Source organism: Haliotis rubra, unplaced genomic scaffold, assembly GCF_003918875.1.
Source record: "Haliotis rubra isolate DU_JTF1 unplaced genomic scaffold, ASM391887v1 Scf1041, whole genome shotgun sequence".
In the NCBI taxonomy this organism is placed as follows: Eukaryota; Metazoa; Mollusca; class Gastropoda; order Lepetellida; family Haliotidae; genus Haliotis; species Haliotis rubra.
The window spans coordinates 107,547-133,524 of NW_025764939.1; the positions used below are offsets into that span (position 1 = coordinate 107,547).

Here is a 25,978-nt window from a genome sequence, read left to right on the forward strand (position 1 = left end):
TGATGTGATAATACAATCAGAATATAAACTCAACACAACACCCATTCTTGTACGACTAAACATCTGCGTATTGACACCTACCTGAATATATTCGATGACACCAGATAAAGAAGACGTCCACAGCTTGTTTCCAAGTTGGCCCTCTTCTCCTGAAACATCGAATTTCTATGTTCCTGTACTTCTAGTGAGAAATGACAATATCTGTACTTTTGTCTTGTACTTAGCCTTTAGGTGAGAAAAGATAAAACTGGCTGTTTGGTTTATTACGTAAAAATGTTTTACCCCATATATTATCAGCATTTACCTGATACCACAATTCACAAATAAAAGTTCCCATCTTTTTGTGATTTTTCTTGCTTGTAAACATACATTTGTTTAGCTTTAGATTAAAGCTGAGTAACAATTATGTGTTTTATCTATCCTAGATGAGTTGCCTCCCTTGGCACACTGCCAGCATTAGACTTAACCTTGAATAACCAGTTAGATTGCATCCATATTGTCTACTTTCTCTTTGATAAACCGAAAGTGAAATTAAACAATACCATTAAACTCAAACTAAAAAATAATATCAGTATGAACTTTATACAAAGGTATCTTCTCTAAAAAAAATTCTTTATCAGTTTGTAATTTGAGTCAATGTTGTAAATGTTCAGAAATACTAAAACAAACACTATTCTTTTGCATCACTGTCTGGATAACACTTCCTCGATTAACCACATATGTAACTTTTGTAATGACACTTTTTGCTAAATAGAATACAGTATATATTTTAGTACATTTTTGTCAGATTGCATAAAGTAGGCAAAACGTCCATATGCTTTTTAACGTGATATTACTACAAGAATATGTAATTATAAAAGAGTATTTCTATTTTCGGTTTGGAAAGTATATGGTCTGAGAGATGAATTACCAATTCTGCTGGTTAGAAGGAATGTTTGATTGAAATTGCACGATTTGACGCTTACCATAGTAAAACCTCATCACAATGCACATTTCAGTACGACTAAACATCTGCTTAATGACACTCACCTGATTATGTTCGAAGACACCAAGCCAAGAAGGCGTCCAGACTTGACTCAGAGTTGGACCTCTTCTTCTGAAACATCGATTTCGCTGAAACGAAAGTGAAAGTTGCCACTCGTCACATGAACAAATTCGACCAATCAACTATCCTAAAATACGGTATATAAATGGCTGCTTGGTTTTCCCCAGACGTACAGTTATTCTCAAGAGCAGTTATTTCCCGTAGTATAAAGATGTTTCCATCGTATATCTTTTCTATATGCATGCTGCGCTTCTAATAAAAACTAATAAACCCGTAAACAAATATACAATAATAAAACCGTTCGTTTTGTCCATATATAGATTGCATGTGCAATCTCAATGATGGTATTTCTGACTGTCGCTTTCCAATCGCTTGTTAGTTTATTTAGGTCATATATGCACTCGTGACAACGAAGAATACCGGAGAGGGACGAAAGACGGCGAATTAAAAGATCCGCATTAATTTGACGAAACATCGACATTGTCAGTTATAAGGCAAATCAAGCCACGTTTGTATGTTTACATGCATAAACAAATACACTATAAAATACACCACAAAATTGTCGTGAATCTAACATGACATATATGACCTCAATATTATCTTCAACCGAAAGATTAGACATTCAAGCAGTGCTTACTTCTTTGTTGATATCACATTACATAATATGTATATAATATTTCACGAATATGTTGTATAGTTGGTGGCATGTCAGCTATTGTTATGCCCGATAAATAATTTGGCACTCATTCTTCTACCATTACCGAATAAAGCAGACGAGCAGACGACGCACTAGGGGAGGTAACTCCAATTTCTTAACATCCAAGCCCGCTTGCTTGCAAATAAATCCAGTTTACAATTTGGTGATGTGGTATATAGCAAAGTGTTACTACACGGCAGTTTAAATATCATAACGTATAAAATGGTATGATGTCTTGATCATTCGTGGTAAATATACTGTTACCGGTTCCCCCAAAAAACAACTCTATTACTAGAGACTGTATTTAATAGAGTTTGTCATTTGGTCTCTGGTATTACATAGTGGAATTATAAATGGAATGAAGAGACAAAAAATATGAATTTCGAGTTTTTGAAAGAAAATGATCGAGGTTATTTTAATATAACTGATGTAAAGAAAAAATAATCGAAAATACGAAAAAAAGATAACAGAACAAGCATGGCAATAGCTATTTCTCAGATCATTCATATGGATTCATCGTATTCAAATTAAACCATTCTAATAAACTCTTTGTAGACATCTAGAGTTCCATGATAACACAAAATGCAAACCTACCACAGCCATGAGTTTAGGGAAAATGTGTATGGATAGTTGCTCTGCTTATCCAACCGTTTAAACAGATAGGTAATTATCCTTGCGCTTTGAGCATGTTGTACATGGAAAATAGCGCATTACAAGCATGCTATTATTATTATTAATACAAAGTTAAATCTGGTAATTTTTATCGTGATATATAAAACTACTTTACAAATTGTATCACATCTAGGCTAATACAGGGAGGACAGATTTATTTATCAATAAACATATTACTATAATGACATCTCCATTAAAACAATCCAAGAAAAGAGCATGTTAACAAATCATGCTTCGATACAGCAACACCTTTTGCCAAAGAGTAGATATAGTGATGAAATAATCCTTATTCTTTAAGTTTCCTGTGAATAAATGATATCTGTTAAAGCTGGCTGTAAATATGATGTTAAAATACAACAATAAATACAGACAGAGTTGGTTTATGATTGTGAATGCAAATTTAAATGATGATATGATAAAACAATATTTTACAAAGATAGTACATATTCTATGTAAGATTCTTTTTTTTGTGCATCTAAAGTAGAAACATGTCTTGAACAGGTTAGAATAATTGAGTTCGAATAATGTATTTAAAAAATATAGTCCGATAATGACTACGAGTAAGAGAGATCCCATTCCAAATAAATATAATAAATAAATAGATAAATGAATAAACAAATACATAAATAAATATAAAATAGATAAATATAAAAAATAAATAAATAAATATCGTATCCCAATTGAGTAGATCGATGCTCATGCTGTCGATCACTGGATTGTCTGGTTCAGACTCGATTATTTACAGACCGACACCATATAGTTGGAATATTGCTGAGTGCGGCGTAATACTAAACTCACTCACTCACTGATAGTGATTCACATGATGCAGTCGAATCAGTACAGTCTCCATTCTCCATGGATTCTCCAAGAATAACTACCTCCATACCGGCCTAAAAATAACTCCAATAATTTTATTGCCTATTGTTACGCAGACTCCATTGATCAACACTCACGGGGTCACATACAACTTTGATCAAGGTCATTTTCCTGCAGGTAGATATGCATAGCTGCTGACACAGAACTTGCTTTATGATCAGTTACCCTCTTGAGAAAGATACTTTGATCCACGGGACGAGGTCCCAGCCAGCGATATGAATATGGCTGCTGGTTGCTGCCTTGCCGGTATGTTTATCAGTATAACTATCCGGGCACATAGTTGTGACACGAGAACAGTATATCGTGATGAGGAGTGATTGCGTGAATATGTTTTTACGCCGCTTTTAGCAATGTTCCAGCAGTATCACGATTGGGGACACCAGAAATGGGCCGTAAAAAGAGTTTAGTATTACGCCGCTTTTAGCACTAATCCAGCAACATCACGGCGGGGGGCACCAGAAATGGGCTTCACACATTGTACCCATTTGGGGAATCGAACCCGGGTCTTCAACATGACGAGCGGACGCTACAACCATTAGACTACTGCACCGCCCCTTGATAAGGAGGACTCTTATGCTCGATATGTACTTATGCAATTAGTAGACACATGTGCAGCTAGTCGTTTTGTCTGCATATTATAAAGTCCAGGTTCTCATTTTAACATATGACACATGAAGACAATGGGAAGAAATGGTATTCAACAACCCATGATTGTCGCAAGAGGTGACTAACACGTACGGTCGTGTGGTCAGTATCCTGACTTTGGTACATGTCATCGTATTCCAAATGGGTGGGTCGATCGGATGCACGTGATGTCAGTCACTGGATTGTCTAGTCCAGGTCCTATTATTTACAGACCGCCGTTATATATCTGCAGCACACAGGTGCTAAAACTTCGGTTTAGTCTAACCCAAAACACCCTTTCCGATGAACACTCATAGCTGCGACCTCCGTAAGTTTCGCTTCGCCACGACCGCTTTGAGGAACGGGCCCCACACTACTAATATGCTGTTGAGATTCATATACTGAGGGAAACAAATAAGGTAACCTTTGAAAGCAAACTGTTCATTTATCCTTTTCCAGGTTTCTTCACAATACATGTATTTGTATTGTACTGTGGGTGAAAATCTGAGAATAGCCCAAATAAAGGAACACTGAGATGAAGCGTTGTTCCCTTATTTGTTTTCCTCAGTATATGATACTATTGCTGAAAACGCCATTGAATGGAATTCTCCAACCCTGTTGAATGTGAATTCTCTACATTTTCTGTAAGACCGCACACAATGTGTTACATCTGAACAGACATGCTAGATCAATATTTCGATAGCTCTGTTCCGATTCGTTATGGCGTGACTGCGTATTGCTGGGGTAAAAGCCGTTGCGATTGCATTGCTATATATGTTTACTTACGAAGCAACAGTCGCCATTGGGAACGTATTACGTAAGCGCTATCAATACAAAACGAAAGGAAAAGTTGGTGGGTGACTGCTGTGTTATAATGTACTGCAGAGTGGTGTGTATCTTCATACGGCCTTTATGTCACCTACCCAACATATGTATCCCGTGAAGGTCCGGGTTAGAACTGGTCTTTAGTAACCTATGCTTGTAAGAGGCGACTAACGGGATCGGGTGGTCAGGCTCGCTGACTTGGTTGACACATGTCATCGGTTCCCAGTTGCGTAGATCAATGCTCATGCTGTGGATCACTAGACTGTTTGGTCAAGACACGATTATGTACAGGCCGCCGCCATATATCAGGGATATTGCTGAGTGCGGCGTAAAACTAAACTCACTTACACTCACCCCAACATACATGTATACCATACAACCACCTATCCCCCATACTAACGGGATCGGGTGGGCAGGCTCAATGGCTTCGTTGACACATGTCATCGGTTCCCAGTTGCGTAGATCGATGCTCATGCTGATGATCACTGGATTGTCAGGTCCAGACTCGATTATTTACAGACCGCCGCCATATAGCTGGAATAATGCTGAGTGCGGCGTAAAACCCAACTCACTCACTCACCTGTCCCCCATAGTGTTACTTATACGTACATAATGACCCCATGATGTGGATTGATAAAGTGTTTTTTATCAAATAAATCAGTCTGAGGTTGAAGAATAAACTCATAACCATCCATGTGATCACAGTTTTGGCAGCATGTGTTGTGTGCATGGTAAGCTCGTACATTTAGATATGGCATTGCAAACAGTGTCAGGGTCAAAGTGACGTAGGCTGCAATGGCGATTTAAGTGATAATGACTTGTGGTAAAGATACAGTTTGGTTTTTTTTGTTTTGTTTTGTTTTACCTTTTTCACGCCACACTTAGCATTAATCGATTTATACGACGGCGGTCTGTAAATACATGAGCCGGGACAAGGCAATCCAGTGTATGACATCATGAACATTAACTTAAACAGCTGGGATACGATGACCACCTGATCCCGTTAGTCTCCTCTTACGACATGCACTGCCGCCTCTAACTAAAATATTGTTTACCGAAGGCTAATTCTAACCCGGATCCTTACCGGTGACAGTATTTAGATATACTCATGCCAATAATGGTTGTCACCCCCACCCACCCAAACCCCCACCCTCTCCAATAAATATAATTGAAGGGGGTGACAACCATGTTTGGCATGAGTATATTATAAAATCCACAAGACACAAATGGAAAATATGAGACGTAAATAAGATACAATCTGATTATCTGTTTGTGTCAATTGTTGTTTGGCTTAAATTAAATACAGTCTGATTATGTTTGTGTCAATTGTTGTTTGGCTAAAATGATATACAGTCTGATTAGCTGTTTGTGTCAATTGTTGTCTGGCTTAGATTAAACACAATCTGATTATCTGTTTGTGTCAATTGTTGTTTGGCTTAAATTATATACAGTCTGATTACCTGTTTGTGTCACTTGCTGTGTGGCATATGTTTAATACAATCTGATTATCTGTTAGTGCCAACTGTTATAGGGCGTTAATATGAAGACTCCAATATATACTCTTGATAAGGCTGTTTACTCCTTTGCCTATGATGTAAGTACCTTCCTTGAAAATCCTTGTCATTTTTGAGGAAGTCGAGGGTCATGATTCTGATCATGTGAGTCTATAAATATGCATTCAACTAATGAATGTGACAGATATATAGCATTGAACTATTTGTTCAGTTAACCAGGTTGTACAATGAGAAACTTAAGTGTATTCGTGTATAGGAGAAGTGCACCATGAATAGTTACAATCACATCGTGATCCAGTAATTTAAACATTTTCTATTCTTGTTTGAGGCAAACTATGCCTTCCTTTCACTTTTCATTCAGTAATTCAAACAATCGATTCCTGTTAAAGGTGAACCATGCCGTACTTTCACTTTTCATTCATTACAAAGTTCAGCACAACAGATAGCTGAGACGTCATGGCCCAAGCTTCACACAGACCCAGCCTGAACACCTGTGATAGGTTGAGTTTATTAATAGCGACAACTCACATCTACCCTTATCACAAGAGCGGCGGCCATTGAACAAGGACGGTAAGTTTGATACGGTTTACTTGTGATGTGTGTTTATTGTTACGTTATATTTCATTAGGCATAGTACATAGGAAGATTGTTGAAACATATGATATATTTTTATGACTGTCAGATTTCACATATCGAAAGCATGATACTCCATGAATAGTTCACCTATTCAGAGGTGGATAGTTGTGTCGTGGTGTAAACACAGCTGTTGATTTCGCTTGGTTGTGTTGGAAAACACTATTGAAAATGCATGTATACACCCAGTCTATCACCAGCGTCATGTATACATGATTCTGCTGCCACCTTCCTCCGATCCACTAAAGGGAACAGGACATAGTTAAGACGTTCCTACGCATCCTCTACGCATCCTTAACATGATGTTTACCCCATCACATGCTACAAGCCCCTTCACATGATATATACCAATCATATGCTCCCAACGCCATCATATACATACATACATACATACATACATACATACATACAAATACTTGTATAGCGCCAATATCAGTAAACCGCTCACAGGCGCTTTGGCTCTAAGATGGCATTGATATATATGATGTTTACCCCACCACATGCTCCCAACACCATCATATGATCTTAACCCCACCACATGCTCCCAACACCATCACATGATCTTAACCTCATCACATGCTCCCAACGCCATCATATGATCTTAACCTCACCAGATGCTCCCAACACCATCATGATCTTAACCCCACCACATGCTCCCAACACCATCATATGATCTTAACCTCATCACATGTTCCCAACACCATTACATGATCTTAACCTCATCACATGTTCCCAACACCATCATATGATCTTAACCTCATCACATGCTCCCAACACCATCATATGATCTTAACCTCATCACATGCTCCCAACACCATTATATGATCTTAACCTCATCACATGCTACCAACGCCATCATATGATCTTAACCCCACCACATGTTCCCAACACCATCATATGATCTTAACCTCATCACATGCTCCCAACACCATCATATGATCTTAACCTCATCACATGCTCCCAACGCCATCATATGATCTTAACCCCACCACATGCTCCCAACACCATCATGATCTTAACCCCACCACATGCTCCCAACACCACAATATGATCTTAACCCCATCACCTGCTCCCAACACCACCATATGATCTTAACCCCATCACATGCTCCCAACACCACCATATGATCTTAACCTTATCACATGCTTCCAACACCATCATATGAACCTAACCCCATCACATGCTCCCAACCCCACCCACCATATGATCTTAACCTCATCACATGCTCCCAACACCATCATATGATCTTAACCTCATCACACGCTCCCAACACCATCATGTGATCTTAACCTCATCACACGCTCCCAACACCATCATATGATCTAAACCTCATCACATGCTCCCAACACCATCATATGATCTTAACCCCATCACATGCTCCCAACACCATCATATGATCTTAACCTCATCACACGCTCCCAACACCATCATGTGATCTTAACCTCATCACACGCTCCCAACACCATCATATGATCTAAACCTCATCACATGCTCCCAACACCATCATATGATCTTAACCCCATCACATGCTCCCAACACCATCATATGATCTTAACATCATCACATGTTCTCAACACCATCATATAATCTTAACCTCATCTCATGCTCCCTACACCATCATATGATAAGATCATTTCAAAGCTTAACACTTTTGTTGATAAAGGCAGGATACTGTAATGAAGACACCTCCTTATTCTGATGTGATGACCGCCGCCATATAGCTGGAATATTGCTGAGTGCGGCGTAAAACTAAACTCACGCACTCACTCTGATGCGATGCGACGCTTCGGTATTGATCCTTATACCGTTGACAACAAGATCGATGTCATCCATAATGCATCATGCCTTTATTGTGAACAGGCTTTGCAATCATGTGTCTGTAGCCACGTGTGAGTGAGTGAGTGAGTGAGTGGGTATGGCTTTACGGGTATTCATTTTGACACAGTAATTACTGACTCAAAAACATGTTCCTTTTACACAGTGATTCATTAATCAATTTGCACAATTGTTGAGCAAGATAAGATTTGTAAACAGATGTTAGCAGAGTGAGTGAGTATGGTTTTAGGCCGATTTTTGCAATATTACAGCAATATCACGGCGGGGGACACGATAAATGGGCATCACACATGGTGCCCATGTGGGGAATCGAACCCGGGTATCCAGCGTGGTCGACGAGCGAACGCTTTTGTGTATATGAATAAACCTGGTTATATGGCTGTGGTATTGCCGATGCGACTTTAGATTTTAATTTACTTGATTCACTGTCTTTATAAGTGAATAATTCAAATGTACAATCTCGTTTTACTTGTGAACCGTTACATCTCACGCCTTTCCACGGTGTTACATCCAGGAGAGAAAATCAAAATAATCAATATAATCACACGCAATACTTGTCATGCACACAGGTAAAACCGTTGTTGTAACGAAAATAAGAAGAAAAAAATCAAAATATGAAATCGTTTGTTGTTGCAAGTTGAATTCATAACACAGTGCTGCGTAATCAGACACGCAGACACTGTTGAGTCCCGTATAAAAACCCTGTATCAAACCGCCTTTCACAGCAGACAGTATTCCTCGAGAACGTGGCCTTATCGCGACTCGGGTCACCTGCATTGCATGTCACAATGAAGGGCTTTATGCACCGCCCCTTGCAGATCCAGGTTTAGATATTACTCGTCATGACTGCTCTTGAGATATACGTGTAGATGCTGGGTTGATTTGCCGCGCGCTTGATTGACGATGGAGTTATCTCCCCTAGACGAATGTCCGTCTCTTTTGCCATGGTTTAAGTCCTTTTAATACCATGTTTGTTTCGAGAATGGTGAATTAAAAATAGTTAAAAATAGTATGACTTCCACAATTAGCGTTTTTCTTTTCTTTTCTTTTGACCTTCTCCGACAGTGTTATTCACAGTTATTACGGATGAAAAGGACATTTTAGTGTTTAGGGCTACCCATTTATGACCTTAGATTCACCACATGGCTGTGTACAATGTGTGAAGTCCATTCTGGTGTCCCCCCGCCGTGATATTGCTGGAACATTGCTACAAGCGGCGTAAAACCCAACTCACTCACTCACTCACTCCTCCATGTAGAGTTATACACTATCATTTCATCAACTAAATTGTCTCTTTTAAGAATACGATGGCACTTCAAAGGCGCTACAGTCAAAGGAATGGCGGATTGGAGGAGACGTATCATTTCCAACCGGAAGGTGAGTGTTGAGACATCAGATACATCACTTATCAGTTAACGATGCCTCAGTCAATACCGGTTTATTTGGTCTAATATATAGAATATTTTCCATAATTGCGGTCAGTAACTGTTTATTTACATAACACAGAAAACAACATTGTAAAGTCAACAATCATTGAATCAGATGTCATTGGAGATGGTACACGACAAATCTACTTTACAGTCGCGATGTTGGAGGTGGGGTAGCCTAGTGGTTAAAGCGTTTGCTCATCATGGGTTCGATTTCCGTCGTGGGTATAATGTGTGAAACCCATTTCTGGTGTCACCCGTCTTTATAATGCTGGAATCTTGCTAAAAGCGACGTAAAACCATACTTACTCACTCACTGCAATCGCGTTGATAGGCTGAACATTCTTCGTTGCAGGTCTCAGAGCAATACTGTAATATAAGAAGGTCACATGACCATTGCTCATCCAATTAGAATACAGATATAATGTGTAAATGTAAAACATATCTGACCAGAAGGAAGATGGAGACTTCAGGCACTGCATCATACATTTATATACACATCTCAGTAAGTTTATAGTGGCGTCGTATGGACAATATCGTAGCCATATAGCGGCTCTTTCGTGATAGACAAATACTAGAGTGAGTATATTTGAGTCATAATCATCATTTGTGAAGAAGGTGTTAGGTCATGACTTGGCTGCATCTTTATTTCATGATGTCTAATGAGTGAGTGAGTATAATTTAACGCCACTTTTAGCAATGTTCCAGCAATATCACGGCGGGAGATACCAGAAATGAGCTTCACACATTGTGCCCATGTGGGGAATCGAGCCCGGGTCTTCGGCATGACGAGCGGCTGCTTTAACCATTAGGCTACCCCATCGCCCCTTGATAAGGTCTATTATATCCTGGTAGACATCGGTGCAGTTGGTCGTTTTGTTAGCAGATTTTAAAGTCCAGGTTCTCGTTTTAATGACAAGCAAACGCTTTAACCACAAGCCACCCCGCCGCCCCTGATGTCTAATGAGAGTGGGCTTTACACACACGTGCTTGTTCTGTTGTAGATACAAAGAAGTGCACCTTAAGAATAATCTTTGAATCACTCGGGGCACAGTTCGGTGATGAGACCAACCAACTGGAGTTACAGGTATGGCAATGGCGTCACATTAAAGCTGACACAGGCGTCTTGTCGGAGCTAGATGGGAAGTTAAAGCTGAATAATACAGAACGAATCACAACCATCAGCGCTGATGAAATCAAGGCAATCTGCACAGGGAATGGTTATAGATCTCCTTCTCGAAGATTATTTGGGGTGAGAACCATACAAAAAATATTTCAGGACACTGCATCTTGTCTTTGTTTAATTCAACGTCCAGTACAAGAGAACCGGAGACATAACCTACATAAAAAACTATGTGATTCATCAATATTCGTGTCAGGGAAAGCAACATGTTTTGTGACACGCACTGGCATTGCTGTGGTCACAAGCAAAACTAATGAGAAGATGGTGACTGAAGCAACTCATAAACTGCTTACTGGAGTGTCGTATTCTTCATCCTCATCCAGCTCTGTGGACGACTCAAGCATGGAAGATACATTTACAAAGTTACAACACAGAAGAAGCGTCCAATTGGAGGGACATGTTGTTCCCTTTCTCAGAGACAACATCCAAGCACGTAATCATCTCATTCTGAAAAGCAAACTTCAAGGTATCACCTGTACATTTACCCCAGAAGAAAACAAGCTCCTTCTATTGGCCGGGACAAAAGGGCATCTTGATATGTTTAATGACATATATCTTAAGTGTATTAAACAAATCACATGGGATCTTAAAGACAGTAATATTTTGAAAGTTCTTACAAATGCTGAAGTAGTGACCGATTGTAATGAGTATTGTCAGTTAAGATTTCCCGGCAAGGCCATGTTCTTCTCTGATGAAGCAAACCAATGTATATCAATCATTGCCACTGATGATGCTTTGCCTCAAGCTGAATCCCATCTGAAAGAACAGATGTCCAAATATGAAAATGGTGCAATCAAACTTGACGACAGATCATTTAAACAGGTCAAGCAGCATTGGGAGAGCATAAAGCAGATTGGAGCGCGGTTGGCATCGGGAAAAATCAACATTTCACAAAGTACAGACAAACAGGCAATTACTGTCATTGGAACAAGGGATGCAATACGAGACTTCAACACCCAACTTGATGAGTATTTGTCCTCCCCTGAACTATGTTTCTTGCAGTTGCGATTTCAAGGAAAGAAGCAAAAGCTGCTACAGTCTCGACCAAGAGCTAAAGAGTATGTTGAAATGAGCGTGGCAAAAAGCGATCACGTCGACTTTGAACTTGATACTCAGGCAAATGAATTTGTTTTAGTCGCCCCAGGAGAGCATAGGGAGATAGCACGGGAATTCTCATCACTGGTCAAGACAAGGGACATCCGAGTGCGCAGAAACAGTGTCATAGGGAAGAGCCTCTTTGATTTGAAACAGGACCTCTTGAACCGCACGTTACCATGCCACGAGAAAATGTTAGTAGAAATTGACATTTCCACAGGTACCTTTTCAATAACTGCAACAAAGGATGTATTTGACGAAGCAGTGAAACAATTCGAGAATGTGTATAAAGATAGTACAGGCAGAGTGAGAAGAGAGTCATGTGAAGGACCACAATCCCCAATGTCTCCTCCCGTCACGCCGGTCCCTTTCCAAATGGTCAGTCAAAGGAACTGGAAAGACCTGACAGTAAAAAAATATATGCAAAATCTGTTGCAATCGTGCCCGGAAGCGAGGACGCATATTTTAAACAAGATGATGTCAGATGGTGTCCAGGTGAAGGCTACAGCGGATGGTGCAGTGCAATACATGGACGCCACTGGAATAGATGACCAGAGGGTTGAAAATATCCTCAAGAACTGTATCGAGAAGAAGGATATTGACTTTGAAATATATCCAGTGGGTGGTTATTTGAGACCATCCGAAGCAAGAACAATAATGAAACGTTTGTTGCAGAATCTGTCAAGCAAAATGCTCATCGAAGCAGATGATTCACAGAAGGTGCTGACTGTTTCCAGTACAAAAGACATTGCAGCTGAAGTCCTTAAAGGGATAAAACGTTTTCTGCAAGATTACACTTACTCGGAAGAAACTATTTTGTTGACGAAGGAAGAAACAAGAACATTTTGGATGCAGAATGCAGAACTGCGTGACGTTGAGAAGTCACTTTCAGAGGAAAAAGTAAAAGTTTCACTAAAGAGTTCCCAGCTAATGATAACTGGTGCCAAGGTTGGTGTCGACAAGTGCAAGAAGAAAATTGCTGACATGCGAAGTTCGCAGAATAATGCACATGGAATCCCACCTGAAACAGAGCAGATGGACGCATCACAGTCCTGTTTTCTCTCCAGTCAGATGACCAAAGTTCTTCAGGATATACCTCACTGTAGACACTTTGTGAATCGTGTGTTCACACATGCAGCGTGTTCAACACGGGTCACAGATGACGGGTCCCGTCTCACACGTACCCAACGGAGCACCACAGGGGTGCCTGCACCTTCAAATGGGAAATTCAAGAAAACACTAAAGGCGCCTCTCCCCAGCCGAATAACGACCATGGGTCCAACACTGGTGAAGAACACGATGGCAAAGAAGGAGCCAGTCTTAGCTGACAGAGTTTTGATCTACGAGGACGAGTCGACCTTGAAGCTGTTGATTGTTGGAGATGCTACGGATGTTGAACAATGTTATAGGATAATATTGACAATATGAAATCAGGATACAGTTTACAAGCTCGATGTTGTGCTTGAACGGTGCATTTATCCTCTTTGACTACTTGCTTGCTGTTATCATATGATACAATGTTGAACTCGCAATGACTGTCCTATTGATGAAATATTCCAGCTATATAGTGGCCATCTGAAAATAATAAAGTGTCAACTAGGTCAGCGAGTCTGACCACCCAATCCAGTTAGTCGCCTCTTACGACACGCATGGGTTATTGAAGACCAATTGTGACCCGGATCTTCAAGGGTCTGAGAAGGGTTAAAGGGGTGGTAGAGGGTTGGTTAAAGGGGAGTAGGGTGTATGTATCATGATAATTATGATATGGACCCGTGTCTAATCAGAAAGCATTTTAGAAACCCCGATTGTTGTTCTTGACAAGTCCATTTATGCACAGTGTACGTTTGTCCCACTCGGTGACGATAAATCTCTGTACATTAAATTGCAACATGCTTTGATAAGTAAGTGTTCATAAGCTTGTTCCTTGTTTTGGTAAATGTGTGCATGCATGTCCTGTTGTTTGGTACTCATAATGGTTGTAAATATATTTATTGTTGTTTAAAATACACGTTGGTTGGCTTTTTTAGCGTTGTAAATAGTAGTTTAAGCCATATGCCATTTTCTTGTGCTATAGAATGTCTTCAAGTACTTGAGCTATTATATTAGTACAGAAATGGCCTTTCCTGGTAGTTATTTTATTTTCCCGTTCAGGAGGGTCTTTGCAAGTACTTGTGATATTAATATTAATATTAATTTCAGAGAAAGACAATGACAAATAGGACATGCTATTGTCCATGATTAAACAGCTATAAAAGAGAAAGATCAATTCAGTGCAATAAATTGCTTGGTCACACCGCAAGAATATCGTTCTATTTGTTGGCATTTGTAACTTGTTTAAAGTTGTGTTTTAAACATTATTTTAAATGGTGCACATTGAATGAGTATGGTTCGACCTAAAGACCAAGCTCATGACCCTTAGCGTATGACCAGATGGTTGTTCTTATTTACTGGGAGTACCTATGTCGAATGACAGGGAGATTGCTAGTGTGAGATTGAATACACACTCGTACATTTAACTAGGCGAGACAACGTGCGCTTGAGTTAGTGACTGAGTTTAGTTTTACTACCGCTTTTAGCAAATTAATGTACCAGCAATATCACGGCGTGGGACACTAGACAGGGACACAGGGACGGATACAGCTTTTGAGAAAGGTGGGGCGCACACTATTGAGAAAAGGATGGGTGCACACTGCATATTCACCCGAGTTTCAATGGTCATTTAATACACTTTCAGGGCAAAAAGGGGTGGGGTGGTTGCGCTCCTCCCTCCCCTCCCCACCCACACACTGGATCCGCCTATGCTAGAAATGGGCTTCACACATTGTATGGGGAATAGAACCCGAGTTTCGTGTGACGAGCGAAGACATTATCCACATGGCTATTCCGCCGTCCTCGCTTGAGAAGTCCCTATTGAAGCAGAACTTAAATATTCAATAGAAGCGTATATCGGTCCATACTTCAAACTGAATACAATCTACAGACAAGCTTAAATATGTAACATGATATGTTTTCATGGAGGTTAAGGACAGGGGTAGCTATGAGTACAGAACAAAGATCCTAATATCCTAGAAGCGTCTTTGTAAAGGAAACTTGATTCGGGACTGAAGCATTTCAAAGATAAAAATACATCAATAAATTGTATTTTACTGAAACATAAGTGCTGAAAGCTGATGAGAAGATACTATGGGTGTATATTGACGTATATTGATGCCACTGAGCATCTCGATGGTGGATATTAGGCGCTTTATAAATAGATTATTACTATTAAATTATGATCATTATTATATATTCTTATTGTCTGGGCACCGATTACAGACATTTTGACAGAAACAAAATCTCCTTTTGGCTCTATTGTTCCCTCTATTGTTCCATGCTTGATGTTCTGTTTGGAATTGTGTTTGCTGGTTAAATTCAACTCCGTAAGTAGTCTTTGAAAACCAATTGAAATTAATCCCGTTTATGATCCTTTGTCAGTACATAAAGGTTCGTGGGTTTCAGAGAAGTTATAAACGTCTGAACAATTGCAAGCACGTCACATTGCACGTAAACGTCCAGTGACACATGGGGATTAAAGGAATTCCTCATGCAGGAAGTTGCGTATTGAGTGAGTGAGTGAGTTTAGTTGTACGCCACACTCGGCAATATTGCAGCTATATGGCGGCGGTCTGTAAATAAGTCTTGACCAGACAATCCAGTGATCAACAGCATGAACATCGATCTGCGCCATTGGGAACCGATGACATGTGTCAACCAAGCCAGCGAGCCTGACCACCCGATCCCGTTAGTCGCCTCTTACGACAAGCAGGGGTTACTGAAGACAATATTCTAACCCGGACCTTCACGGGTTAAGTTGTGTATTGAAATATTGTGGTATATAGTAGCACATTTGCTGAAGTTCCACTCAGCTGAATGTTTACACGGCTGATATTAGGACATTGGTTGTGTGAAACACCGATAAACCTTTTGTAGTGTTAAATCCGCGGTGTATAGAAATTGATACACTGCACGACTGACGAGCTTTATGCGTGTATACAAATGTGCATGACATGCCCTGGAATGTTATCAAAGTAGCACATGAATACGATCTGTTGAGGAGACGCAGGAGGCGGTGGGGGCTACGGTCGTCGGAACAGAAACGTTCTGTATTTCAGTTCAGGCCGTGAACGGCTGATTATACATATATGTTTTTAAACCTTTTACATTTTCATCAAGTACATATGTACATGTAATGATTAAAATCAAGAGCATGCAGTTATCTACATGCTTACACAATTATTATGCACATATTAATGTTGTTGTGGTGCGTTTCCCTCATGAGCACAGGTCACAAATCTATTGAAGTTAAGCCACGCTAGTCGCGCAGACTCCTTCGATGGGTAACCTCCTGAGAGTTTGTGGGACTCTATTCCTGACCCACAACAAAGCACATGTAACGCATGTGGCCACGCCTTAGGCAAGTGACTTTCAAAATTACTTCTATCCACCCAGCAGTGTATGGGTACCCGGTGGATGGTCGCACGACTGTTAACCTTTTAGCGCCTAACATGCAGCATGGGTTGTAGTGCATATTGATCCATTGACTGGGGGTAATAATGTCTGGACTTATATATGGCAAATGACTATCATTATACACAAACTGAGGTATTTTTAAGATACCTATTTTTGAGATAAAAACAATGTGAAGACGAAAATGAAAGGGCAACATCTGTAGAAAATGGAGAATCAAATGTGGCTGATGCAGAAGGGGCACTTCAAATAATTGTTACGTGTCAATTTCAAAATTGAAACAAAAAGTTAACAAAGAGTAAGTTTCCTCGCTTGTATGTACATAACACTTGACTAATGCTAATTGATAATGCGGGACCATGAGTGTCTCTACATACATGGTCAATCCTCTACTATTTTTCAAGCCTTCAGTTACGTCATTTACCAGTACAAGTAGTGGTTGGTGTTATGAGAAACGTTAAACGCCATTTGGATATAGTGGCATGCCATACACAAAGTCACCGAGCCTGACGTTAAGTTAGTGTGTGAGTGGGTGTGTGAGTATGGTTTTACACTCCTCTTAGCTAATGTTCCAGGCATATCAATGCGGGGGTCACCAGAAATGGGCTGCACACTTTGTACCCATGTGGGGTGTCGAACCCTGGTGTTCAGCGTCACGAGCGGACGCGCAAACCACTAGGCTAACCCATCCTTGACGTTAAGTCATCTCATAGGACATACATAAGCTGCATGAAGAGATAGCACAGTCGTGTCAGCCACCAAATCTACCCAACAGCCCAAACTACTCAATAATAACATGAAATAAAACATGGAGTACATCTTGCTTTATTATCAAACATACAGTGTTGAACAAGGGTTTAAACAATTGCTTTCATATTGCTACATCTATCGCATTTTTGCTTTCAATAGGCTTCATATTTGTAATTATAAGTTGATACTTCTTTAGCACTTAGTGTTAAAAACGATTGTTTTCATAAGCATGATATGGCACAGATTTGTAGTGTGATAATTTAGACCTTGGCCACATTGAAGTGAACATTATTTTGGATACGGTCATGAGGGGAGACAACAAATTCCGAACTATCTGACCTTTTGTACTCCTCCTGCTAGCTGACGATAACATGCTAGCAATTTAACCGTGTGAACTGTCAAAACTTTGAGTACCTACCATAGATTAAAAAAATTGTATTGTACACTATTGTAAGAATGAACAACACAACTTTGTGCGGTATTGTACACTATTGTTCACTGGATTACACCACAATGTACAATATTGTACACTGGACAACACCACAATGTATGGTACCCTACACTATTTTTCACTGGATAACACAATGTACAATATTGTGCACTGGACAACACCACAATGTATGGTATCCTACACTATTTTTCACTGGATAACACAGTGTACAATATTGTGCACTGGACAACACCACAATGTATGGTATCCTACACTATTTTTCACTGGATAACACAATGTACAATATTGTACACTATTGTACACTGGACAACACCACAGTGTATGGTATCGTACACTATTGTTCACTGGATAACACAATGTACAATATTGTACACTGGACAACACCACAATGTATGGTATCCTACACTATTGTTCACTGGATAACACAATGTACAATATTGTACACTATTGTACACTGGACAACACCACAGTGTATGGTATCGTACACTATTGTTCACTGGATAACACAATGTACAATATTGTACACTGGACAACACCACAATGTATGGTATCCTACACTATTGTTCACTGGATAACACAATGTACAATATTGTACACTGGACAATAAACTGTGTACTGTAATGTACACTATTGTAAACAACAAACTGTACGGTGTTGTACACTTCTGTATTTTGAATCATATTTGTCTAACCACAGGCAATCAGACAAGAACATATTGGTACACATTTGCAACAATTCTCCGTCAACACAAACATGGTGTAAACATGACGTCTGAAGCAAGACGATGGGTTCCCCGGGGTATGCCTTTTGCTTTGTTCAGTTTCTTGTTGACACGTGCTGGTTGATTGACTATAGTCCCAGAATTGCAATACATATACACCTAAACGAAGGAATATAGATGCGTGTACTATATATCCGAAAAATCTGTAATATCGTTTACTCAGCAAGCAAAGAATATTTCATGGAAAAAATAATTTGGTTTGAAACATTTAAGAATTGAAGAGAGTGCCTTCGCATAAAACAAAACTGCCGATGGGTATCCCAGACAACCTTTCTGAAAAAAACCAGCAACCTTTTTTCTTCACAAATTTACATTTCAATCATTGTAAGTTCATATTTACCCCCGTATTCTCTGAACAACATATTTTTATACAATCATAACTACCCAACACACAGTTTCCCTTTAACAAACTGCGGCCGGAGTGAGTGAGTGAGTATGGTTTTACGCCGCGTTTAGCAATATTCCAGCAATATCACGGCAGGGGACACCAGAAATGGGCTTCACACATTGTACCCATGTGGGGAATCGAAAACGCTTTAACCACTAGGCTACCCCACCGCCCGCGGTCGGAGTGAGTGATGGTTAAATAGACATAGTGTCATTCACATTTGACTTAACAAGTGTCATTCATTTTTCAATTAAGACATAAAATAATAATGCTCGTTATACTTTCTTCTGCTCGCCAGTTTAGAGTGGTAGCATATTGTTTCACACGGAAACTATTCATTATCAGGAATAAATGTAAATGCAACATAATATTGTTACATTTCTGCAATACTGAAATAAAATCACGTTGACAAGGACTTGTCGCACGAGTTTGAAAGCCACACTTTTCTCCTCTGTGTCTTGGAGAGATAACTTCTCAATTGAACTTAATGTAACTGTGAGAAGGTATATCTTTGGTAAGCTCCATCTTAAATTCCTCGGCAGCATTCCGGTTGGTGTCATCAGAGTCGGAAGTGATGGTGTATTGAAACTGGTCAATCGTCACAACTCTCGTTGAGAGACGGCTAACCTGGGACTGGTGGGCCTTTTCTGCATAGGTTCCCTTCCATAGGTCATCTGGGGAGAATCATAAATGTTTTGGAATAATTCAGTCCTGTGCACAGAGTGAGTGAATGAGTGAGTGAGTTTAGTTTTATGCCGCACTCAGCAATGTCCAAGCTATATGGCGGCGGTCTGTAAATAATCGAGTCTGGGCCAGACAATCCAGTGATCAACAACATGAGCATCGATCTGCGCAATATTGGGAACCGATGACATGTGTCAACCAAGTCAGCGAGCCTGTCCACCCGATCCCGTTAGTCGCCTCTTATGACAAGCATGGGTTACTGAACTATGATGTCCACTTCATAAATACTCAAAATACATCAAGGTTTCACTATTGTATGTGTAGCGATGATTGATGTCATACTATAGTTTTGGGGTGGGACAATTTGCAGGAGAATGGTTGTAAACATATTGGGGCAAAAAGAGATTCGAGGCTTTTTTGTGGACTTGTGTCTTATCTACCTGTGGTGTGGTAGGGTGGCCTAGATATTTATCAGGTAGCCACTGTTCCACGAGGGGTTGATCTCCCTCTAATCCTTTAGATCTGGTTCAGAATTGGTCTTCAGCAACCCATGCTTGTTGTAAGAGGCGACTAAGCTAATGGGGTTGGGTTTTAAGGCTCGCTGACTTGGTTGATTAACGTTGATGCTCACGATGTTGATCACTGGATTTTCTGGTCCAGATTCGATAATTTACAGACCGCTGCCATATAGCTGGGATATTGCTGAGTGCAGCGTTAAACAACAAACAAACCACGCCATGTCTGGTATACCAATAAACCAAAGCTATACCATGAACATTACATATTTCATTAAAAAGAATTCAAAATGTTCTGAAGATATCCATACCTGCAACTGGCGACCTGTCGATGTCTGCACGAACTTGTAACTCGCCCTTGCATAGCTCTGCTAGTTTGGTGGCAAATTGTGAAAATGTGTGGACATCAGGAATGATGACTGTGACAACGTGAACACAGTCGCTTGCCTTCTTCACCCCGGCGTGAACCAATCGAGCAGCAGCATTTGGTTTTTTCCCCATCATGGCTAGAATCATGCATACAAACCAAACACGTTAGATGAACGACAATACCAGGGCTATGCAATGAATATCGACTCTCACATTCAGTTCTAAAAATGTTTCTTACTTTTCCCTAGAAGCATGCATGCATCCATACAGGTTAGATGGAAAAATACCAGCGCTATCCAATGAATATCGACTCTCACATTCAGTTCTAAATATCTTTCTTACTTTGGCCAAGAAGAAGCATGCATGTATCCATACAGGTAAGATGAAAATATACCAGCGCTATCCAATGAATATCGACTCTCACATTCAGTTCTAAATAAATTTCTTACTTTGGCCAAGAAGAAGCATGCATGCATCCAAACAGGTAAGATGAAAAAATACCAGCGCTATCCAATGAATATCGACTCTCACATTCAGTTCTAGAAATGTTTCTTACTTTGGCCAATGAAGCATGGGTACATCCAAACAGGTAAGATGAAAAAATACTAACGCTATCCAATGAAGCATGCATACACACATAACAAGATAGAAGAATGACAATACTAGTGCTATGCAATGTGCACTGACACTTCTGACATTTTCTTATGGAACAGGCGTTGAAGTCATGAACGAAACTGAATTATTCGATCGGATACAGAATAAAATGTTTTTGTGGATGTAGCCATCCTTACCTGAAGGAACGATTGGTATGGTGACGGTGTAGCACCTCAGTTTGTCAGTAGCGCTCCTTATTCCCTGTGCAATAGCCTCACTAGCCACGTCTACTTGGTTCTCCCTGATGTATGAGTGTACCAGCGTCATATTTGTGAGACTGGTGCTGTCCAGGGCACACATGGTCTCGTTAAGCTCAGACACTGTAAATATATAGAACGTATTAAAATGCATACACTATAACATGTATCATTTATTTATTATAATACAGTTGTAATTACTTCAATTTAATTTAGAGCAATAGAAACACAAAATAACAAAATATACTGATAAGACAGAGAAATTTAACAACTGTCGCAATATAGTTCATAATCCTTAAATATAAGAATGTTGTGGTAATTCCATTATAACATATATTCTATTCTTTCGTAAGAAATGAATGAATAAATGAATGAATGGGTTGGTTGGTGGATGGGTGGATGAACGGATGTTCGATGGATAAATGAATGAAAGGAACGAACGAACGAACTATTTAATGAATGAATGAATACTCGACATTTTCTTCATCAATCAACAGAGTATCGAAACACTTTACATCACCAACCATAAGCGTCTCCTTGCCATTCCATCACGTCCGGAAACAGGCTCATAAGACTGGGATTGTCTTTAGGATCTGGAATACAGGGCATACACAGGTCCAGCATTCTATACTGACTGTGTACCTCGAAATAGGCAGCATGTTGTACTTCACAGAAGATACCCTCTTCAACATTTTCTATGATTTTTATGTGTTTTTTTCACTGTTTTGCCACGTCACATTCAACAATATTCCATAATATCACAGTGTCCTGAACACAATAGAGCCGGTACTAGACAAACCAATCAGTGATAATAAAGGGGGCACTTTCTTCCTTCCATGGTTAAAAGGTTGGGTTTCGATCAATACAAATACTGTGCACAAACGAATATGGTTGTCTTGCTGCACTGCCGTAGATGATGGTTCTACACTGATGATGTGTATCGATAAACATAAATGTCCTGCATCAACATTTTGTGCCACTCCCGTTTGCAGCATACTAACTAGACGGTGACTGTCAGCAAAACGTGGCGTTAATTACGGTTAAACAAAAGTATCTTTTCCTGAGCACCAAAGAGCCAAATAACAATTATTGATGTTCACATAAACAACAAACACGAAAATATCAAATTGCGCCTAGTGCATTACTATGTACTTTGTCATCGTGAATCACTACCTTAAAGTCGTGGAAATGTATTCACTGATATATTTATTGAAACATGTATTTTAATAATTCAGAATAAATCTATTTTCAATAAACTTTGTATGGAGCTCAAACACTTTCATAAATACGTATATACATGACATATATAGTTTACACTCTTCAATCCATGTACTTACTCTCAATTTCCTTATCATTCCATGGAACAAGAACTACCTCGGTGACGTCTCTGGCATCATGAACGTTGGCATTCACAACCTGCAATAGTGTGTTACCCACGTGGACTCGAACCTCACACTTTCGCTTGTGATCCTTTTTCATCTCTATTCATAGAAATGAGAGACACAGTTTACCCTCAGAAATTATATGTATATCTACAAAAACTAGAAGTAAATGAAAATAACAGGTTTAAAGTAAGTCTCTACAAACAGGAGACACATGACATGAATCAATAGCACTATCTACTCTGTATTCTGTACATGTCCGGGGCATTGCTTCTGTAATCATGTAAAACGATATATCTATCATTTCTTACTAATAGATTCTCTAGCGAAGATATTTGTTTGAATTATTGATATTGATATTGTTATCTAACCGTAATTTATTGCATTTAACGATAGTGTTTACATCTTCATCCAACACGATTTCGAACCTTCGTGAAACTCTTGAATGCTTGTGAGATGCTTTGTCGTCAACTTGTATGTATGGCGGTGAGCTAGAAACAGCTGAAACATAACATGAACAATTTCATATAATCAAATACATGAACTTGAGTAGTTGATATGACAGTTGTATTTGTTGCCTAACGCTTGGCTTTAACATCGCTTTGAAAAATATTTCACTTATCTCACTGCGAACCCATGAAGATCCGGGTTAGAACTGATCTTCAGTAACCCGTACTTGTCATAAGAGGCGACTGACGGGATCGGAGGGGTCAGACTCGCTGACTTGGTTGACACACACCATCGTATCCCAATAGATGCTCATGCTGTTGATCACTGGATTGTCTGGTCAAGACTCAATTATGTACAGACAGCCGCCATATAGATGGAATATTGCTGAGTGCGGCGTAAAACTAAACTCACTATCCCACTGCGCCAATTTTGTCTTATGTATTTGACGTTTACAGCTTGATAAAACTCACTTACATATATACAGTGCTGACCAACCACTAAGCATATGATTCGTCTGGGATCCGAACCCATGATCTTAGTTTTATGCTTGGGAACTTTCACTTTAAAGGAGATAGCCAACCGTGCCAATAAAAGTGCCCAATACCTGTTTGACTGAGAGCTTAGTCTCTGGATAGATCACGATGATGATCTCACTAATGGACCCAGTTCCTTTGTCCTCGTTGAAGAGTCTTATAGCTTTATACATCAGCTGGACGACGTGTTGGACTGGGTAATTCAGGAGTCCGGTTCCAAGAGCAGGGAAGGCAATGGAGGTATGTCGCTGCTCGGATGCCTTGATGAGACAGTTGAATACCAGGGATACCATCCACTGCATGAATAGAACACATGTGTTTGAGCCACGCTCTGGATCAAATGGATAATGTTGCAAAACTAAAGAGGTGTGTTTGAACCACCCTCTCGAAAAAAACCAAAATGAATAATGCTGCAAAAATAAAAAATGATGTGTTTTAACCATCCTCTGGATCAAATGAATAATGAAGCAAAAATTCACTGAAACAGATTGACTGAGTTATGTACCAGTGTACCAAGAAAGAGGTAATGGCGGATGTGTTCCTGCAAACTGTATTTCGTTGAGGATCTTAAATCTGAACAAGTATATCTATTAGTATTGATGATGATGATGGTGATAGTCAGGATAATATTTTACAAGAAAATAAGCGCATGCAATAGGTATACGTCATGATCAGGGATTCGTTCTCTGCATATGCATTTAATAGTTCCATGTACAGTTTTATATATTCACAAACAACAGCAATTACTTTTCTGCAACGGAATCCGTTTTGTATATTTCATTTTACATGTCTAATTTCACTGCATCACATGTAACCTCTGGTTGCACTCTCCGGAATTATCCAGAAATACCTATCGGTTTTAAATGACTAACTCAGTTAGTGAATTTGGGTTTACTACGCTTGATCGATATCACAGGAAAATTAAAACTGACTGAAAAGGGCTTCACACAATGTATGCCTGTGGAGATCTGAACCCAGGCCTTTGATGTGAAGAGCGAAAGCTTTAACCGGCTGTCCCCGCCGTCCCAGCAGTTCTTCAGCTTCTGATAATGTCAATGCCAACGGCATAAAAATGCTGTCACAAAGGCGTTGTCAACAAGAACAAAAATGCTATTTACCTTAAAACACTCTTCTTCTTTCTGCTCATAGTCTGGACAGTCTTTCGGTGGGAAGGGAGGCAGGGCGCCATGATAAATAGCCTTACAGGTTGTGATGTTGCCGGGCCCAGACTGGGCCACTTCGCCATGCTGTATGCCGTTAGGGTAATCTCGCTTCAGCTCATCAGTGATGGTGCTTCCTGCTGCCTTAGAAATACACATTGACACTCCGAGCCCTGTGTCTAGGTGCAACTCTGTGTTCGTGGTGTTGACAATAACATCAGCCTGAAAGTTGTGAACATAGTGTATATAATATAGAAATACCATAGTCCCAGGCACAGCTTGGTATTTAAATCTGGTGAAACATAATATGATTAATGTATCTATATATTGTAATAATATCATCATTATTCAAACATTCCTTGAGATATAACATTCTATGGAATAAGGAAGAATTACTCGACTGTCAGAATATTGGGAAAAATCATACCAATGTCATCGTTCCAGGCATACTTTGGTATTTAAGTCGGGTTAAACATAAGTATGATTAATGTATCTATATATTGTATTAATATCATCATTATTCAAACATTCCTTGAAATACAACATTCTATGGAATAAGGAAGAATTACTCCACTGTCAGAATATTTGGAAAAATCATACCAATGTCGTCGTTCCAGGCATACTTTGGTATTTAAGTCGGGTTAAACATAAGTATGATTAATGTATCTATATATTGTAATAATATCATCATTATTCAAACATTCCTTGAAATACAACATTCTATGGAATAA

At 39.6% G+C, this 25,978-nt stretch overlaps 3 protein-coding genes across 3 annotated transcripts in view; 1 reads left to right on the forward strand and 2 right to left on the reverse strand.

Annotated features, from left to right (window-relative positions):
- LOC124274711 overlaps window positions 1-1,114 on the reverse strand; it is a 73,933-nt gene extending 72,819 nt beyond the window's left edge. Inside the window, exons 1-2 of the mRNA XM_046710079.1 lie at window positions 1,030-1,114; window positions 82-149 (exon numbers count right to left, since the gene is read on the reverse strand). The gene's annotated coding sequence lies outside the window, so the exon portion shown is untranslated. The remainder of the gene's footprint in view (window positions 1-81; window positions 150-1,029) is intronic.
- Window positions 1,115-6,698: 5,584 nt separating this feature from the next.
- Window positions 6,699-14,120, forward strand: LOC124274719. The gene is made up of 3 exons (XM_046710091.1): window positions 6,699-6,823; window positions 10,024-10,099; window positions 11,154-14,120. The coding sequence occupies exons 2-3, from the start codon at window positions 10,030-10,032 to the stop codon at window positions 13,853-13,855; spliced, it is 2,772 nt and encodes a 923-aa protein (XP_046566047.1). The 5' UTR covers window positions 6,699-6,823; window positions 10,024-10,029; the 3' UTR covers window positions 13,856-14,120.
- Window positions 14,121-18,876: 4,756 nt separating this feature from the next.
- Window positions 18,877-25,978, reverse strand: part of LOC124274813 — a 32,841-nt gene continuing 25,739 nt past the window's right edge. The window contains exons 17-24 of the mRNA XM_046710190.1: window positions 25,206-25,469; window positions 24,159-24,383; window positions 23,533-23,605; window positions 23,060-23,203; window positions 22,247-22,315; window positions 21,663-21,845; window positions 20,814-21,008; window positions 18,877-19,977 (exon numbers count right to left, since the gene is read on the reverse strand). Coding sequence (XP_046566146.1) covers window positions 19,778-19,977; window positions 20,814-21,008; window positions 21,663-21,845; window positions 22,247-22,315; window positions 23,060-23,203; window positions 23,533-23,605; window positions 24,159-24,383; window positions 25,206-25,469 — 1,353 coding nt within the window. The 3' untranslated portion in view covers window positions 18,877-19,777. The remainder of the gene's footprint in view (window positions 19,978-20,813; window positions 21,009-21,662; window positions 21,846-22,246; window positions 22,316-23,059; window positions 23,204-23,532; window positions 23,606-24,158; window positions 24,384-25,205; window positions 25,470-25,978) is intronic.